Source organism: Geotrypetes seraphini, chromosome 4 (genome assembly GCF_902459505.1).
Source record: "Geotrypetes seraphini chromosome 4, aGeoSer1.1, whole genome shotgun sequence".
Lineage (NCBI taxonomy): Eukaryota > Metazoa > Chordata > Amphibia > Gymnophiona > Dermophiidae > Geotrypetes > Geotrypetes seraphini.
In genome coordinates, this window is record NC_047087.1 from 142,676,658 (window position 1) to 142,696,557 (window position 19,900).

A 19,900-nucleotide genomic window follows, 5' to 3' on the forward strand; every position below is an offset into this window, starting at 1 on the left:
TTCTGTTTTTGTTGATATGTCATGGACCACCTGTACTTACGATTTGTGAAGACTTTGTTATGTATATGAGGTCTGTGCTTGTATTCCTATGACAAAATGCTAATAAAACTGATTGAACTTAAGAAATTTCTGATAGGCGATTATATCAAATTTTAATAAAATTTGAAATGTGAAAGCTTAATTCCACGATGGAAAAGGCTGTCACATTGGAGGGCAGAGCTGTAACATGCCCTTCAAAAATCGTCTACAATCAGGATGAGCAACAAGAGCATTCCTATTGATCCTTGGTCCAAAGTAGGAAAGCCCAGGTATCTGAACTCGCAGGGAGCCATTAGGCCCTTTTCTAGACCTTCCTGGAGAAAGACGAGTACCACCAAGATCTAAGCCAAGCTTGGGTCTTTGGCTCCTCTAAGCGCACCAAGTTTGGAAACACTTCCAGGACTTCGCTTATGCTGTTACAGTCGACTGTTTCCTACACCTCAGAATGGGGGAGCCCACTCTATCTGAGTAGCCTTTGTGCACTAGCACTGCACACTCAAGAACCATGCCATAAGGATCCTGAAGAGCAATTGGGCCCTGCATGGAGAAGCCAGAGATGAAAGGGAAGTTTGAGACTTTGATCTTGTTGCAAACGTAACAGGTCTATATACCACAGGCATCCCAGCCAGTCTGACGCTACTAGAAACACCCTTCCTTGGTGCACCATGATCCTGCGCAGAAGTCATCCCACAGAGGGAAGGCATGTAGAAGACCTGCCTTTGGCCAGGGTTGAACCAGGGCGTCTAGACCTTTGTTTCCCTAACTCATGTTCGACTGAAGAATCGATCCGCCTTCTTGTTGGTGGCTGACACCCCCACAGATTCACTATGCAGGTGAAGGCTTCCAGGACAGTGACAATTTTCCAGAATCCAGGGTCTTCCAGCTGAGGAAATCCGCTTGTACTTTGTCCACTTCTGCTACATACACCACCAAGCGCACTAGAAGATGGGCCTCCGCTCATCAAAACAGCATTTGGGCTTTCTAGCGTAGAGGGACACTCTAGATGCCCCATAGCAATTGACATAGGCCACCACCATTGCATTATCTGAGAAAACTTGAACCGCTTTGTTTTGTAAAGCGCTCCTGAACTCCAGGAGAGCTAGGTGGACAGCTCGAAGTTCCAAGCAGTTAATCAATCACTTTCCCTGAGAAAGGGACCAGCATCTGAACTGGACAACCCTCACAATGTGCCACCCCCCCCCAACCGTAAAGGCTGGCCTCCATCACTAGAATCACCCTGGACGAGATGCTGATGGGAAACCCTCTGGTAAGAGAGTAAGGATTCAACCATCAGACCAGACTGTGAGGAGCTTTTGCTATCCAAGGAAGCTGTAGGTGCAGTGCATCCATCTGTGGGCACCATCAGGAAAAGCAGACACAAGTGCACCCTTGCCCAGGGGACTATGTCCATGGTTGCAACCATTGACCCCAAAACCTGCAAGTACTGCCAGGTCATTGAAAACAAGCTTGCTCCGAGACTCCCATATCTGATACAGAAGCTTTTCTTTGCAGGCTTCCGGAAGACTGGGCACAGGGAAATTTATCAACTATCTGCCGGAACCCGAGTCTTTCTCTTGGACGGGATCCATGGGTTCTAGCAATCTTTTCTAGCTTCCCCACTACAGAGTCTATAAAAAGGTCTGGGAGGGGATGAAAGAGCACAAGCTTGTACCCCTACCATATAATTTCCAGCACCCAGCAATCTGAGGTGGTCTCCGCCTATGTCCCCAAATAGGCAGATAACCTCCCACCGATGTGGGGAGGCTTGGCTGATGACTTGGCATCATAACTGCATCTTTGGAGCTGTGGCACAGTGGAATCCTGAAGACTGAGGGAGTCTGGCCCCTCTAAATCTTTGTATGGAGTTCTGAAATACTCTCTGGCTCGAAGGACCTCCTGAGAACTGGCGGTATCACTTGAGGGTCCGAAAATTACTGCAACCTATCCCCCTAGGGCAGGGGGAGGCAATTTCGGTCTTCGAGAGCCGGAGCCAGGTCAGGTTTTCAGGATATCCACAATAAATATGCATGAGATAGATTTGCATCTCAAGGAGGCAGTACATGCAAACCCATCTCATGCATATTCATTGTGGATATCCTGAAAACCTGACTTGGCTCCGGCTCTCAAGGACCGGAACTGCCTACCCCTGCAATAGCTCAAGGCCTGCTGTCCGGTAAGGATTGCAGCTTATAGACCTGTAGCTAGCCATAAGATCATCCAGGCCCTTCCCAAGAAGTAACTGTCCCTGAATGGCAGTTTCGAGTCACGTTTGAGGAAGAATCACCCTCCCCCACTCACCGGTCCACTGTCTGAGCTACAGCATCCCGCAGGTAGAAAGGGAATAGCTATCTGGTCTGTTGCAGGTGGCAAGATGGTGAACGTCCCAAAAACTCGTAGGACTTATTGCAAAAAATGTTGTAAGCATCAGCCTCACAAAGTGACCCAGTACAAGAAGGGCAAGGACTCTCTTTATGCCATGGGAAAGAGAAGATATGATCGTAAGCAGAGTGGCTATGGTGGTCAAACGAAGCCTATTTTCCGTAAGAAGGCTAAGACCACCAAAAAGATTGTCTTGAGGCTCAAGTGCGTGGAGCCAAACTGCAGGTCTAAAAGGATGCTGGCTATTAAGAGATGCAAGCATTTTGAGCTTGGAGGTGACAAGAAAAGAAAGGGCCAGGTCATTCAGTTCTAAGCTCCTCCTTCCATTGCTTTGTTGCATATTGGAATAAAGATATTTGAAACTTTCTTCTAAAAAAAAAAAAAAAAGAAAGGGAATAAGTTGACAGTGTGCTCATAACTTTGAAAAGATCAAACAAAGCATCAGCCACATTAATCCACTCCAGCCATTACAAACTATAGACCTTTGTCCATTATAATGTCTGGATCGAGGCGATCTTATAGCAGCAAGATCGGGTGACGAAAAGATGCAACCGCAGCTGCTTTCAATCCCGAGGCCATGGTCGCAAGAGCATTTTATGCACAAATCCAAACTGCAGACCTGGGCATTCTTTGATACCACACCACCTTCACTGGGAAAAGAGGTACATTTGGTAACCTGTGTCACCAGTGAAATAATAATAATAATAACTTTATTCTTATATACCACCATACCCAGTGAGTTCTAGGCGGTTCACAATGATTAAACACAGTTACATGCAGTTAAGTATTAATTGGACAGATTTACATTGATTAAACATAGTTACATGCATAGATACATGTGGTTCCCATTAAGTAAACATAGTTACATGCGGTTAAGTATTAATTGGGTAGGTAGGGTAGCGGGATAGGGTGGATGGGGGGTGGGGGTGGGGGGTGAGTAAGATAAAGGGGGGTGGGGTTCTTTAAGGAGGGGGCAGTTAAGTGTCGTGACGTTGGAAGAGGTGTGTTTTGAGTAATTTTCTGAAGCTGAGATATGCTGATGCCTCGAGGATTCATTGGGCTATCCATGGGTTTAGTTTGGCGGCCTGGAAGACGAAGGTTTTGTCGAAGAATTTATTGGAGTGGCAGAGTTTTAGGGAGGGGAAAGCAAATAGCTGGATTCTGTGGGAGCTCTTATTTCTGTGATTCAGGATGAAGTGTGGGTAGATGTAGTTTGGGGCTAGGCTGAATACTGTTTTGTAGCAGAAACAGGCGAATTTAAATAGTACTCTGGATTCCAATGGTAGCTAATGAAGTTTGTGGTAAAAAGGGGTGATATGTTCCCATTTTTTCAGGCCAAATATAAGGCGGACAGCGGTGTTCTGGATCATTCCGAATCTTCTGATAGTTTTCTTCATGGAGCTCAAGTAAATGATATTACAGTAGTCCAGTATGCTGAGAATGGAGGATTGCACTAGCAGGCAGAATGACGTGTCATCGAAATATTTTTTTATGGTGCGTAGTTTCCAGAGTACCGAGATGCTTTTCCTAACTGTGATGTCAGTGTGCTTCTCCAGGGTTAGATGTTTGTCCAGTGTGACTCCTAGTATTTTTAGGGTTTGTTCGAGGGGAAAGGTCGATCCTTTTACTTGAATTGTGGTGTCTGTGATTTTGTCTTTGGGGCTAGCCAGGAAGAATTTTGTTTTGTCGGGGTTTAGTTTTAGTCTGTAGGATTGCATCCAAAGTTCTATCTGATTGAGTGTATTTGAAAGGGAGGTGTGGAATTCTGGTGTGAAACTGGGTAGCGGGATGACTATTGTGATGTCATCGGCGTAGATGAAGAATTTGAGCTTGAGGTAAGGTAGACATTGAACAGGGTGGGGGACAGGGGGGAGCCCTGCGGAACACCACAGGAGTTAACCCAGCTGTATGAAAAGGAGTCATTCTTAAATACTCGGTATGATCTGTTTCTTAGGAATCCCTGGAACCAGTTGAGGACCTGGCCGGAGATGCCGATGAATGCAAGGCAATCTAAGAGAATGTTGTGGTCGACTAAGTCAAAAGCACTGCTCAGGTCTAGTTGCACGATCAATGCGCTGGAGCCCTGGCTAAAGAGTGTGTGTAAGTTGTCTAGTAAAGAGGCTATGATGGTTTCAGTACTGTGGTCGGAGCGGAAACCTGATTGATTGTCATTTAGGATGTTGAATTTTTCCAGATATGTGGTTAGCTCGGTATTCACCACCCCTTCAGTGATTTTGGTGAATAGTGGGATACTTGCAATTGGTCTGTAATTAGACGGTGAATTGGGTGGTTCTTTCGTGTTTTTTATGATAGGGGTTATCGAAATGTGGCCCTGTTCTGCTGGAAAGCTCCCTGTGGATAGAAGGTGGTTTGTCCAAGTCAGCATATTGGCCTTGAAGTGATTCGGAGCAGTTTTCATGATGTGAGGTGGGCAGGTGTCCAGTCTGCAGAAGGAGTTGGAGTATTTGTTAAAGTATTTGTTGAAGGTGTGCCAGTCGATGGTTGTGAATTGATTCCAACTTAGGTCCGTTCTGGACCCTTGGTCTCGTGTAGTCCTGTCTGTGTCTGGGAGGATTGGAAAGTCCCCGTGGGGGTTGAGGGGGGAAGTTAACGAGGATCTTAGTTTCTGTATCTTAGAGTTAAAGAAGTCAGCTAGGGTGTTAGCGGTTAATGAAGATTCGTCATCACGGTTATCAGTGAGTGTCTCTAGGTTGTAGAGGTCGTTGACCAGTTTAAAGAGGTTGCTACTGTTGATTGTGACATTTCCGATTTTGTGGGCATAGAAATTTTTTCGTTTTTCTGTGGTGAGGTTTTTGTAGTTTTTTAGTTTGAGTCTCCATGTTTCTCTGTGTTCCTGAGTTCCAGATTTAATCCAAATTCTTTCTAATTTTCTAAGGTCCCTCTTTAACAGTAGTAGCTCTGAATCAAACCATCCCTCCTGATTTGGAGATCTGGTTCTACGTGTTTTTATGGGGGCTATTTCATTTAAAATGTTTGTGCTGTCTTTGATCCAGGAGGTCATAAGTTGATCCGGTTCATCATTTTGTTTAACAGTGGTTTCATAGTGGGACCAGAATTTGACCGGGTCAATCTTACCTCTGGAGGTGTGGGTTTTGGTGTTTCTTTTTTTGCTGTTTTTAGTGGTTTTTTGTTGGCCGCGAATGGTGAAACTGCATAATTTGTGGTAGGACCATAGGGAGTCAGTCCAGTTGTCTTGGTTCCAGAGGAATTTGGGGTTTATTTGTTCATTGGTGGAGAATGTCACCAGGTCTAGTTGGTGGCCTCTTTCATGGGTTTTGATGGGCGGGGGTTTGAGGTAGCCTAGTTGGGAGATTAGTGACCAAAAGTCTGAAATGTCTGGCTTGTCTGTTTGCTTAAGGTGAATGTTGATGTCTCCGCATAATAGGTTGTAAGGACTTGATAAAGAGTTAGTTAGTAGGCATTCGGCGAAGTCTTCCTTGGCTAGAGTCCATTTATTGGGTGGGATATAGAACAGTGTGATTGTTAGGGAGGAGGCCAATGACTTTGCGGTTAGTGAGATGGCTAGTGTTTCTAAGTTGGGGGAAGATTTGGAGTTGAGAGTGGTGCAGTTTAGATGGTCTCTGTAGATTATTGCTAGTCCTCCTCCTCTTCCCCAAGTTCTGGCTAGGGATAGAATCTTGTAGCCTTGGGGAAGACAATCTTTGATAATAATATCTTTATCTGATAGCAGCCAGGTTTCCGTGAGTAGGACCAGGCCAGGGTTAGTTTCAGTTAACCAGTCTTTGATCAAAATGGATTTGTTTCTCATCGATCTTATGTTTAGGTAGAATTCTTGGAGGATCTGGATGTTAGTGGGGTCTGTTGGGAAGTAGTGGGAGTAAGCTAGTTTTTTCAGTGATCTTTGTATTTTTTTGCGGGGCTTGGTTGATCTGTGGGAGAGGGGGGGGATTGAGGTGGGGGGGGAGCCTGTTTCAATGGGTGAGCTTATTTCTGGATAGTTGTAAGGAGAGTGGGCTGTGATGGTGTGGAATTTGGATTTTACCATGCGGTATGAGGAGTAAAGAACTGGGATGGGGGCAGAGTATGTAGGATCGGCTGTGCAAATCTTGATGGTGAGTAGATAAAGTAGGAGCAGTGTGGCACATTGGTGAAAGTTTGGTCGGGCCATGGCGGCGCGTTTATCTGCTGAAGACAATGTTGTGAGAGGTTATGGGCTGCTGTGGTGTAGTGCAGGCCACGAATTACGATAGGGTTGCAGGGCAATTGGTGGGTTACAGAGTAGCAGGTTATGGGTTGTTACTTTGTTGTAGGGCTGTGCAGTTGAGAGGTTACAGGCTATGGTAGAGATTTGCAAGGTTACAATGGTTTACAAGGCTATCAGCTGTTACAATGTATTACAAATTATGGACTGCCTTGGTTGCTAGTAAGGTGCCCCAATGAAGACTACTGGGTCAAACTTAAAACTATGTCTCCCGAAAGAGCAGAATCATACAACAAAACTGATACTAGTAAGGTGCAGCAGTGTGTTGCAGGTTTACATCTGAGGCTTTTACAGTGTCATGCACAGCTGTACAGAAACAGTTAAGGGTTTTGTAATACTTATTGATCTGGAGGACTGCGTCTGAGGTCCGTGCTCCCACGCTCCTCTCCCGGGGGCAGGGCGCTGCTTTAAAGGAAGGCAGCAGAGTCGCTGGGGTTTCGGGAGGCGGAGCAGGGCTCCCACGCGGTCCGAGGTCGCTAGTGTAGTGCAGGCAGCTCCCGGTGGCAGAGGAGCTGCTCTGAAGGCAGGTAGCAGAATCGCTGGGGTTTCGGGGGGCAGAGCAGGGCTCCCACGCGGCCCGAGGTCGCTAGTGTAGTGCAGGCAGTTCCCGGTGGCAGAGGAGCTGCTCTGAAGGCAGGTAGCAGAATCGCTGGGGTTTCGGGGGGCGGAGCAGGGCTCCCACATGGCCCGAGGTCGCTAGTGTAGTACAGGCAGCTCCCGGTGGCAGAGGAGCTGCTCTGAAGGCAGGTAGCAGAATCGCTGGGGTTTCGGGGGGCGGAGCAGGGCTCCCACACGGCCCGAGGTCACTAGTGTAGTGCAGGCAGCTCCCGGTGGCAGAGGAGCTGCTCTGAAGGCAGGTAGCAGAATCGCTGGGGTTTCGGGGGGCGGAGCAGGGCTCCCACGCCGCCCGAGGTCGCTAGTGTAGTGCAGGCAGCTCCTTTGGGGGAACAAAAAACTGGTTAATTGCAGCATCCATCGGAAAGAGCTTTGGACATAGCTTTGGCCAACCGAAGGGGCCTCTGCAGTACCTCCCAATACACTGTAAACATTCTTTATAAAGTCTTAATGTAATGGAAAACAAGAGGTCTATGCCTTGGTACTGATCAAAAGTGAGCACTGCTTGGCAGAGGACTGAGAAGCCTCTAGCTTTAGTTCTTGAAGGGATTCCATGATTATCCCCACAAGTGCTGAAGGTTTAAACAGCTTGCACACAATTGGGTCCTTGCCAAAATCAGGGGCCTCCACCAGATCCAGCTCCCTCAGAGATGAAGCCACATCTTCTGCTATAAAGTATCCTGAATGAGTGAGTAAAGGCATAGAAAGCACAGTTACTTACCGTAACAGGTGTTATCCAGGGACAGCAGGCAGACTTGCTTGAAGAAATTCGAAGTTTAGAGTCACCCGCACCGCGCATGCGCGAGTGCCTTCCTGCCCAGCGCAGGGCGTGTCTCCTCAGTTTAGATAGCTATGCAGAGAAGCCAACCAGGGGAGGTGGGTGGGTTGTGAGAATAGCTGCCTGCTGTCCCAGGATAACACCTGTTACGATAAGCAACTGTGCTTTATCCCAGGACAAGCAGGCAGGTATTCTCACATATGGGTGACCTCCAAGCTAACCAGAATGGGATGGTGGGAGTGTTGGCAATTTAGGAGAATAAATTTTGTAATACTCTTTGGCCAAACTGTCCATCCCATCTGGAGAAAGTATCCAGACAATAGAGAAAAGTGAAAGTATGAACCGAGAACCAAGTAGCAGCTCTACAAATTTCCTCAATAGGTGTAGATCTGAGGAAAGCTACTGAAGCTGCCATTGCTCTGACTTTATGGGCTGTGACTTTACTGTGAAGGGATAATCCAGCCTGGGCATAGCAGAAAGTGATACAAGCCGCCATCCAGTTGGAGATGGTACGTTTAGAAATAGGATGACCCAACTTATTAGGATCGAAGGAAACAAAAAGTTGAGGAGCAGTTCTGTGTGGTTTGGTGCATTCCAAGTAGAAGGCCAAAGCACGTTTACAGTCCAGAGTATGAAGAGCTGATTTTCCAGGATGAGAATGATGCTTTGGAAAAAACACTGGAAGTACAATGGATTGGTTGAGATGAAATTCCAAGACCACTTTAGGTAGGAATTTAGGATGAGTACGAAGAACCACAGTGAATGGTGGGTCAGTAACTAAAGCTTGCAGTTCACTGACTCTTCGAGCAGAAGTGAGGGCTATGAGAAACACCACTTTCCAAGTGAGATACTTCAGATGAGCCTTATCAATTGGTTCAAATGGAGGCTTCATGAGTTGAGTAAGGACAACATTGAGGTCCCAAACCATTGGAGGCGGTTTGAGAGGAGGGTTAACATTGAGGAGTCCTTTCATGAATTTGGAAACCACTGGTTGAGCAGAGGGGTTTCCCTTCAATAGGCTGATGGAAAGCCGCAATTGCACTGAAAAGTACTCGGATAGATGTAGACTTGAGGCTAGAATTGGATAAGTGCAACAGGTAGTCCAAAACAGAAGATAAGGAGGAATGCTGAGGCTCGTTATGATGAGAAAAACACCACGTAGAAAATCTAGTCCACTTTTGGTGATAGCATTGTCTAATGGTAGGCTTCCTAGAAGCTTCTAAGACATCTCTTACAGATTGAGAAAACTGAAGAGGAGTTACGTTGAAAGGTACCAAGCTGTCAGGTGTAGAGACTGCAGGTTGGGATGAAGCAGAGATCCTTGACTGTGTAAGCAGAGAAAGAAAAACTGGTAGAAGGTATGGCTCCCTGGTGCTGAGTTGAAGTAGAAGGGAGTACCAAGGTTGTCTTGGCCACTGAGGAGTAATTAGAATCATGATGGCATGATCGTTCTTCAACTTGACCAGAGTCTTGAGAATGAGAGGAAATGGAGGGAATGCGTAGATGAAGAGATTCGTCCATTCCAGAAGAAAAGCATCTGCCTCGAGGCAGTGAGGAGAGTATATCCTGGAGCAGAACTGAGGCAGTTTGAAGTTGTGGGGAGCCGCAAAGAGGTCTTTCTGATGGGTTCCCCACTGTGAAAAAATGTGATGAAGAGGCGAGGACTGGAGAGTCCATTCGTGAGGTTGCAGAAGACGACTCAAGTTGTCTGACAAGCAATTCTTTGCGCCTTGAATGTAGACAGCTTTGAGGAAGGTGTTGTGGCAAATTGCCCAGTCCCAAAACTTCAGAGCTTCTTGACAAAGGGAGGCAGATCCCATCCCTCCTTGTTTATTGACATAATACATGGCGACTTGGTTGTCCGTCCGGATGAGGACTACCTGGTCGTGAAGAAGATGTTGAAAAGCGCTGAGAGCCTTGAAAATCGCCGAGTTCCAACAGATTTATGTAACATTGACGATCCGTACTGGTCCAGTGACCTTGAGTACGGAGACCATCAAGATGAGTGCCCCAAGCGTAGGTCAATGAGTCTGTCATGAGGACCTTCTGATGAGGGGGCATTTGAAAAAGCAAGCCTCTGGAAAGATTGGAAGAGAGCATCCACCAATGGAGAGACTTCTTCAAGGAAGGAATGACTGAAATGTGTCCATTGAGATGCCAGGGTCCACTGAGGCATTCTGAGGTGAAGTCTGGCAAAAGGAGTCACGTGTACTGTGGAGGCCAAGTGACCCAGAAGTACCATCATGTGTCTCGCTGAGATGGAAGAGCGGGAAGACACTGTATGACAGAGTTGAAGAAGAGCTTCCAGACGTTGTTGTGGAAGGAATGCTCTGAGTTGGACAGGGTCCAGAACAGTTCCAATGAATTGTAGATTCTGTGAGGGCTGAAGTCGAGATCTGGGAAAGTTGATTTCGAATCCTAAACTTTGTAGGAACCAGGTAGCCCATTGGATCGCTACAATAACCCATTGAGATGTGGAATCCTTGATGAGCCAGTCGTCAAGGTAGGGAAATACCTGAAGACCAAGGTTTCGGAGAGCTGCCGCTACCACTACCAGGCTGGTGAACACTCTGGGAGACGAGGCCAGGCCAAAGGGTAGTATTCTGCATTGATAATGCAGATTCCCCAACCGAAATCTGAGGTATTGACGGGAGGCCAGATGAATGGGGATATGAGTGTAGGCCTCCTTGAGATCCAGAGAGCATCACCAGTCGTTCTGCTCAAGGAGGGGATAAAGAGATGCCAGGGACAACATTTGAAACTTTTCTTTGACTAAAAATTTGATGAGAGCCTTGAGATCCAGAATGGGTCGCAGATCGCCCATCTTCTTAGGAACAAGGAAGTAACGGGAGTAAAATCCCCTGTTCTGCTATTCCAAGGGAACTGGTTCGATGGCATGGAGAGAAAGCAGAGCTTGAGCTTCCTGAAGAAGAAGGGCGGTCTGGGATGGATTGGAAGGATATTCTCTTGGAGGAAGCTCTGGTGGAACCTGAGTGAAATGAAGAGAGTATCCTTCCCTGCTGATGGTAAGCACCCAGAGGTCGGATGTAATTATCGTCCATCGGTTTTAAAAAATGATGGAGATGACCTCCTATAGGGGGAAAAGGAGACAGAGACAGAACGGTGGAGGTTATGCTCTGTTGTAAACAATCAAAAAGGCTAAGAAGCCTTAGGTGCAGCAGAAGGTTGGGGTTTCTGTTGCTTCTGAGGTTGCTGTTTTCTCAGAGGAGGGCGAGTATAAGGAGCTGGCTTTGGAGCAAAACGCCTTTGATAGATAAGAGCAGGGCGTGCAGGCTTGGCAGGAGCTGGCTTTGGCTTAGGTCTGACTATAGAAGCAAATGATTTTTCATGGTCAGATAATTTCTTGGTGGCTGCCTCGATGAATTCATCAAAGAGGTCATTGCCCTCACAAGGAATGTTAGCCAAGCGGTCTTGAAGGTTAGAGTCCCTGTCAATGGTACAAAGCCAGGCAAGACAACGCATAGCTACAGAGCAAGCAGCCGCTCAGGCAGATAACTTGAAGGCATTATAAGATGATTGGAGGAGATGCAGACATAATTGAGATAAAGAAGCAATGACTTCCTGAAACTCAAAATGCATTTGGGTATCCAAATAATTCAAAAACTTTGTTAGAAGAAAAATAAGGATTTCAAAGTAAGTGATGAATTGAAAATTATAATTGAGGACTTTAGAGGACATCATAGCATTCTGGTAGATACGACGTCCGAATATGTCCATAGTTTTCCCTTCCCTTCCAGGAGGGACGGTGGAGTAAACCTTGGAAGGATGGGACCTTTTCAAGGAGGACTCGACGAGCAGGAATTGATGAGATAACCGAGAGTTGTCAAACCCTTTACGATGCACAGTCTTATACCTAGAGTCCAATTTTCCTGGAACAGCCGGTATGGCAAAAGGTATTTCCATGCAACGACCAAAAGTCTGATTTAAAAGCTTATGAAGTGGAAGCTTAAGAGACTCTGCCGGAGGTTGAGGAAGATGCATGACTTCGAGATACTCCTTAGAATATTTGGAGCCAGTATCCAATTGAATATCCAAGTCTATAGCCATCTGTCGCAGGAAAGACGAGAAAGATAGCTGATCTGCCAATGCTTTGCCTCGAGAAGGACTCGAGGATGCTGAGGCAGCCTGTGTCGAAGATGAAGCTTCAGCAGGGAAAAAGGCATCAAAGGAACCTGGTGACTTGGACGAGGCAATCGAGACCAGGACATCCTCGAGGTCCGGCATCGGAGACTTCGAGCGAGGAGTCGGTGGTCTGGTTGAGGTTGGAGTAGATCGAGGCTTCGAGGAAGATGGTCTATTGTGAGAAGAACTATGCCTGGAAGAATGCCTTGATGAAGGCCTCGAATGTCGGTGAGAACTGTGTCTGGAACCAGATCTCGAGGATCGAGGAGACTTCGTCTCAGAGACGTGGGCAGCCGATGCCGATGTATGAATAGGACTAGAGGCTGTAGATTGAAGCTCCAGAGGCTTGGTGGAGGAATCTCGATGCACTCTCAAAGACTGCTCCTTGTATAGAGTGTGAGGATTCTCATAGAGGCACTCGCAAATAATCTGCTCCTTGCTTTACGTGCTTGGATGCCAGACCAGACACTTGCAGAGACTCTGCTCCCTGCAAAGAGTGTGTAAGTTCAGACTGGGACAAAGGAAGCGGCTCGATCTCGCAGGAGTCTGCTGAATGCCCAGGCTGGATAAGAGGAAGCAGTTTGGGTCCCATGTTAGTAAGGAACTGAATAAACTGCTTCTCTAACATGGTCTGGAAAAAAAACGGCAAGCATGGATCCGTGTCTGAAACCGGACCACCTGCTTTGGCTGGAGGTTCCTTCGAGGTAGTGTGAGTGTGCTTCGACCTGGGAGTCTTAGACACTTTAATCACCACCGGCGGAACCGACTGCTGAGCTATCTGACCTGCGGAAATAGGGGAAGATAAAGCAGATGACATCGAAGCAAGAGCCGCTGCAAACGAAGAAGGTCTGATGAGGCTCGAGGTGGAAGCAGGAGGCGCAGAAGGAGCCTCGGTGGGAGTCGAGGCCGAAGACGCCTTCGAAGTCGAGGGATCAGTAGAAGACTCCATCTCGAAGAGCTTGTCCACCAAAATGCAACGACGCTTAAAAGCACGAGGCTCAAGTGTTTGGCAAGGCAGGCACGACCTAGGATGATGTTTTGGCCCAAGGCACTTGAGGCAGCGTCCGTGAGGGTCCGTAAGAGAGATCGCACGCTGACACTTGCTAAACCTTTTGAAGCCCGTGGCAGGCCAGGACATAGAAGGAAAAATAGCCGCCACAAAATCGAAGCCCTCGGGCTGCGGCCGAGCGGCTTGTCCCAAAAAACGAACGGAAGAAGAAAATTTTTTTTTAAAAACTAAAATAAAAGAAATAAACTAAAAACAGCGATTCGTGAGTAAAAAAACACAAACCGCAGTTGAGAGAAGGCACAAAGGAACGAAGTTAAACGCAGAGAGTCAAAGACGGACTTCTCAGCTCCGTGGAAAACTGAGAATTGAGGAGACGCGCCCTGCGCTGGGCGGGAAGGCACTCGCGCATTTGCGGTGCGGGCGATTCGAAACTTCACGTTTCTTCAAGTAAGTCTGCTTGTGAGGTGTCCGCATCCGGGCTCCGATGACGTCCATATGTGAGAATACCTGCCTGCTTGTCCTGGGATAAATAGAGTTATGTTCACTCCCGTCATCTCTTCCAACTGAACTTCCCTGCCTTTTACATGGCACTGCTGCTGAAGAAATGTGCTCTTGGGGAGAGGAAACACCCAGAGCCAGCAGGGCAGGGATCACTGAGGGATCCATGCAGCCCTGGTTAATCAAGTAAGCTGTAAACCCCACATTAATGAATCCAAGGGGAAACTGCTGACCAGGACTTCCACATGGCCCCTGTCATGTCCTTTTCTGAGGTTTTCCAGCTGCATCACAGCTGTGTTTTGCCAGGGACACTCATATGCTGTTCTCTAGTTAAAATTTAGACTTTTTCCCTGGCCTTGGACCAATTGTGCACTGATACCCCCCCAAGGGACCAGAGAAGGCTAAGCCAGCAGCTCCTGCCTCCCCCTTCACGCGCCACAAGGACCACAGATGCTCCTCAGTCAGCCATCTACCTTAAATTTGGCATGAATCCACGTTATCCTGGCCTAAGGAGTAAATCCCACCTATTTTTAAGCAAAAATGAGGTGTTTTGGAGGCAGATAAGAGGCATTTGTTTTCAAATCGAGAAATCCAAGATGGCTGTAGCAGCTGTGATTTTAGCTCCAAAAATGGCCTGGGGGAGCTACACTGAAAAATTAAAAATGAAGAAAATCAAATTTTAAAGACACTCCTCCCCCCCCCCCCCAATTTGGTTTTCCCAGCTGTCAACCTCTTACTCACTGTGCCTTGCTGTGTGCTGGGAGTTGCAAGTGTGGAAGCTACAAACAGCTTACAAGGAGAACCACTGCCTCAACAAGCCTGGAATCCAGACAGCTTGTATCTTCTGACTGCCACTCGAGCCTGATATACTGGTCGGAGAGCTTGAACCCCACAAATGAAAAACAGGGGGGGGGAGGTTTGAGGAAAGCAATCGACTCCAATCCTGCATAAAATCTACTACAGAGCCAAGCAGCCTGCACTCAAGCCAACTGCGGACAAACCTGGAGCAAGCTGTGCTCCCAAGGGAATAATCCCCAAGCCCTCAAGCTGTTAAGTTTCAAGTTTATTAATATTTTCATATACCGACCATCACAAGTATCTGGTTGGTTTACAATAATAAGAGTTAAAAATTATTTTTTTAAAAATTGTATATAAAGAAAATGAAATAAAAATAGGGGGGATAATGTCGATACAAAGACTTAATTACGAGGGATATGAGACATGCAGGCTGTCCAAGTGGATGCACTGCAAAGCAGTCTGCTCCTTGGAAGCAGACTCCCAACCTCAGAGTCAGTGCTCTCCCATAACCAGAGCATTAAGATAAGTAACTTTTACTGCTGATTGATATAAAGTTGAAAAATAAAAAATATTATAATACAGTAATTTCTAAATGGAACATTAAAAAAGAGGAGGTGATATGGGTCTATGATGTAAATTATGAACCGTTAAAAAGCTTGGTACTGGACAGAATGCCCTTATCCAAGTTGGTTTCTGAGACCCTTTAACCTCCTTGTTCTCTTAAAAACACTCTAGTGTGGGATTTTTTTTGTATCTGTGATTTGTTTCAAAGGAATCCTACAAACCATCTTCCTTGATTGGTCAAGTTGAAGGACAGCCCAGAGGTAAGGGCAGAGAAGGTGCAGCAAAAAAGTATACAAACAAAGATCCCTAAAAGAACTCTCACAAGGAGAGGTTGATTACCCACAGGTTTAGGGATAAAGTGTCTGTTGTACTAGAAAATATTATTGTTTTGGTTAAATAAAACTATTTAAACTATTAAGGTAATTATTATTTTTCTTCTTTCAACAAAGTACAACAGAATTAAACTGGAGAGAATTCACCTCACAATAATTTTATAACTATTTGTCTATGTATTTCTAATAGTATAACCAAATCAGTAATTTTTTATAGAACTTTAAAAGTAATCTGAAAAGTTATTTTTCACAAAATGAAACCTTCATCTGGTTGTAAATATTAAGATTATACCAGCAAGGATGAATCTTTCTATAGAAAATTGTGATTTAAATTAAGTCTTTCTGACTAGTGATTTAAATCAAATCCATCTTGTTCCTATTCAAATTACATCTTATAAACTCTAGGACACAGCTCTCTTTGGCATAATGCAATTCTTGAGACCAGCCCTAGCAGTATATCTGAGAGACTGGGATTATAACCAATAAACCTTGGCTTAGAATTGATGTTCAAAACTAATCCATTTTGGAGACATTACTTGGTCTGAGATCACTCTCATGGTTAATAAAGTATTAATCTCAGAAGCATTACATCCACAGGTCACTACAATAACATCTCCCTCTAACATACTGTTCAGGCTGTACTGTAGCATATCTACTTTGCTATGGCAATGATACAGGCATTATTTCAACAGAGATGTGCATTCATTAGAATGCATTTGGTTCATTAATGAGCCTTAATTTTACAGGAAAAATGTACTTAGGGCCTCTTTTACAAAGTCACAGTAATGATATTGCTGTGGTAAATGCACCGAAGCCCATAGGAACTGAATGGGCTTTGGTGTATTTACCATGGCAAAGTTACTACTGTGACATTGTAAAAGGGGCCCTTAATGGGTATTAAACCTATGAATTCACACTAATTCAATCAATTTGCACACATTAAAATATTTTTAAAATGTTATTACATGAATGTACGAAAAATCAAAACACCTACAAATCAGGGATAAAAAGCAAATGAACCAAAAATATCTGTCCTATGCACATCTCTGACAGACAATACCGAATCCCACTACCACTATCCATATAGTGTTGCTGCCAGCTGTTGTTTCTAATAGCACATTACTCCTAAAGAAATGTTGCCACTCATACCCAGGAAATTCTTCTATTAGCAGACCAGGCAGTGGTATCATCAGAAGCAACACGATATATAAAGTTAATGCAGAGAAGAGAGACAGTGTTGTCAGAACGGAGACACAAAGGATATCTACTGTTCTGCACATCATCCGTGACATTTTTGATGCTCTGCTGGACACGGACTCTCTGCTGATCAAGTTCCTGCTCTCGTCGCTCCAAGTCAGAAATCTCTGCCTTCAGATCAATGAGTTTATCTGCAATTTCTCGTGTATTACAGCCAGGCCCCACACCCCTGAGAAAGACATACAAGTAGATTATGCAAGCTAGGAAGCAGGCAGAGCTCAGAACAGAATGGATAGAGACACTTACTTCCATTGAATGCTATTCTTGGATTTCTTCTCAATGAGTCCAATCCCTTCCAGTACGTTTGTGATATCATAGATTCTTCGCTTCTGCCTCACAGCAAGTGTATCAGCTGCCTATCAAGAGCAGAAGGAGATGATCAAGTCACCTGCAGAAATATATGCAGTGCCCAAAAACTTGTTTCAATGCTAAGTGGGAAACTGGTTTAAAATATTTGTGTCCTAAATATAAGACTTCATCTTTTTAACTCAAAACCTCTTTTTTGTCAATGTATCTTGCCTATCCAGCACATCACCTTCAAACTCTCCCTTTCAAAACCAGTATCACCCATGTGTCCTTCTTCCCTTCCCACATCCTCATCATAGTCAGCATCTCCCCCTCATATCCTGTGCTGCCACCCCACCCCCCCATACTAGCATCTTCCTTTCCCTTTTGCTGCAGCATGTATAACAAAAGTGAAAATCTGTATAAAGCTATGTTCATAACAAAACATAAAAAGAAATGGAGCCAGATTAGGCTCATGCAAGGGTACTGTTAGAACACAAGGAAGTTCTGGCAGTTCCACTGTCTGCCATTTTCAGTGCTTTCTTAAAAGGTCAAGAGTGGCTCCAAAGGACTGAAGGCAGACAGATGTAGTTATTCTTTACAAGAGGAAGAGGAGAGGAAATACAGGCCAGTTCATCTGATCTCTGTAGAACTGCTGCTACAGGTGCAGTATCTGGAAATCAACAGACAACATGATCTAACACAATGTGGTTTAATCAGAGGTAGGTCCTGCTAGACAAATCAGATCAAATATTTTGACTGGGTGACAAGAGAGTTGGATCAGGAGACAGCATTAGATGTGTTGTATTTGGAATCAATATGGTTCAGCATGTAACAAACAAACTTGAGGGCTCTACAGAGAGAGTGGTTTGAAAACTGGCTTAGAAAGTGACAAAAAATAATTAATTAATTAAGAATGGCTATTTTATTAGATCACAGCATAAGTATTTTAATCTCTACATCTACCCACTAATGCTGTCATGAAGCATGACAATAGTATGAATAATTAGCATAAATATCTGCAGTTATTAGCTTTGGAAGGTTCTGTGCACCATCCTTAGACAATGAACACACTATCTCAGGAGAGTGATACATGCTGTTATATCTTTACAATGGACTGTACATTATGCTAAACAAGTTTTGGCAAGCTTTCCTTGCCAAGTTAAAGAGAAAGTACTGACTGCTTATTGGTACTGTAAATATAAGGAATATAACAAGAAACCATTTGCACCACGAGGGTCACTGCACTTAGGGCTCCTTTTACAAAGGTGAGCTAGCGGTTTTAGCACACGCTAGCCACTACCACCTCCTTTTAAGCAGGTGGTAATTTTTCAGTTAGAACACGCTATAGCGCTAATCTTGTGCGTGCGCTAAAAATGCTAGCGCACCTTAGTAAAAAGAGCCCTTAATGTATGCTTGCTGGCCAGAACTACTGTAGTTATTAGAGCATCACTATAATCAACAAGGTGTGCATCAATGGTGAAAAATAATAACATTCATACATCCCAACAAGGAACAAGGAGATAGTCTAAAACAATGATGAAACAACAGAGAATCTGTAAAAACCAGTTAGATTGTGAACTTGCTGGGGGATAGATAAGGAAAATACTTATACTATTATTCAGTGTATTGTAAACCACTTTGGGTAAGTCTCTAAATTAAAAAAGGCAATTAAAAGCCCAATAAACAATCATTTTGCCCATTAATTTACTTTTACCATAATATCCAGCTAGCATCTGTATTCAACACTAGTAACAACATCAAATGGTAGAGGGCCTGGAAAGATGCACATTTTCATCATTTTATTCTGAAACATAAAGCCACATTTAAAATTAAATTCAACTGTATATGTAATCTGATGGATTACTAGAACATAAAGATAACATTCCTCAGTAAAGCATAACTGAGTAAGCAAAATAGCATCTATGCTGCTACAATGTGTAGCAAAGGCCAATATATGTGTAGCAAAGGCCAGTATTTCAGGGATATTTCCACTACCCTGTTCATATTCACCAGGCAACCCCAGCAGTACCCAACACCATGTTATGCAGGTTAGGTACGGTTGCAACATTAATCGTGACACAGGATCTTGCTTATATGACAGCATTTTATTAAAACCCCTGCCATGCTGTCATTGGGCACAAGGAAGTGGGGGTACCGCTCGTACACGATGTTCCTGTCACCGGGCAGTGTGTAAGCGGTACCACCAGCAGGCAGCCCAAGCAACAGCCATTGGTTGAAAGAGAGTCGAGCACTAGAAAAGCATGGAGACTGCCAACATAGGAAAATGAATACAAGTGAGTGCCTTTAAACATTCTTAGCAGCATTTTCATGTTCAGCACGCAGACCCCAGTAACAGTTAATGGCTGAGAGAGTCAAGCCACGAGTAAAGCACGAAAAGTAACAGAGGAGAAGAATTTAGGCGATCGACTCCGAAAGGAGTGCATTTAAAGGCTCTTATTACCACTTTCAGGTCCAGCACGCCGTCCTTGGCCTCCTGCAGTAGGGACACGAACTTGGTGGTGAGGAGGCCGAGGCTCTTCTCATGCCGGCTCGGGATCACAGGCAGCTGTGCTGCCGAGTCGGCCATGGCAAGAACGAACCGAGCAAGAGAGGAATCGCTTCCGGGGTCAGGGGGCGCACGCCAGGCTCGGTTCGGCAACGCTGGGCTCTCTGCCTAGCAGCCGTTGGAGGGGGAGGGGGGGTCCGCATAGCACGCCGGGACGGGTTTGAACAGCAAGGAGCGTCTCGCAATTGCACGGCAGACAAAGGGAGGAAAAGGAGAGAGCTGCGAGGGACCGTCTTCAAATTAGCACTCCAGGAGGAAATCGCAGGTCTGTTAAAGACGCGCTTGGCATCTAGGGCTAGTTTACTTTCCAAATTCTATTTGCTTTCATAGCTGCCATTGCTCACTGAGCAGGGTTTCAACATATCATCAGCGATAACACCTAGATCCTTTT

At 45.3% G+C, this 19,900-nt stretch overlaps 2 protein-coding genes across 6 annotated transcripts in view; one reads left to right on the forward strand and one right to left on the reverse strand.

Moving 5' to 3' along the window:
- The window catches only part of E2F4 (E2F transcription factor 4), a 167,589-nt gene extending 147,892 nt beyond the window's left edge, over nucleotides 1-19,697 (reverse strand). For 2 of the 5 annotated variants that reach the window (XM_033941019.1, XM_033941017.1), the window contains exons 1-3: nucleotides 19,405-19,697; nucleotides 16,902-17,011; nucleotides 16,663-16,824 (exon numbers count right to left, since the gene is read on the reverse strand). In XM_033941019.1, the coding sequence (XP_033796910.1) occupies nucleotides 16,663-16,824; nucleotides 16,902-17,011; nucleotides 19,405-19,530 (398 nt within the window). In that variant the 5' untranslated portion in view covers nucleotides 19,531-19,697. Of the gene's footprint in view, nucleotides 1-16,662; nucleotides 16,825-16,901; nucleotides 17,012-18,657; nucleotides 18,748-19,404 lie in introns of all 5 variants that reach the window. The other 3 variants (XM_033941018.1, XM_033941016.1, XM_033941015.1) reach the window with 3 other exon arrangements.
- LOC117358992 (60S ribosomal protein L36a-like) lies at nucleotides 2,390-2,785 on the forward strand. Its single transcript, XM_033941020.1, has one exon. The coding sequence runs from the start codon at nucleotides 2,411-2,413 to the stop codon at nucleotides 2,729-2,731; it is 321 nt and encodes a 106-aa protein (XP_033796911.1). The 5' UTR covers nucleotides 2,390-2,410; the 3' UTR covers nucleotides 2,732-2,785.
- Nucleotides 19,698-19,900: the final 203 nt, after the last annotated feature.

What these genes read in the sequence shown, in the direction of transcription:
- LOC117358992 (XM_033941020.1), top strand. Translation starts at nt 2,411, where the DNA reads ATGGTGAACGTCCCAAAAACTCGTAGGACTTATTGCAAAAAATGTTGT.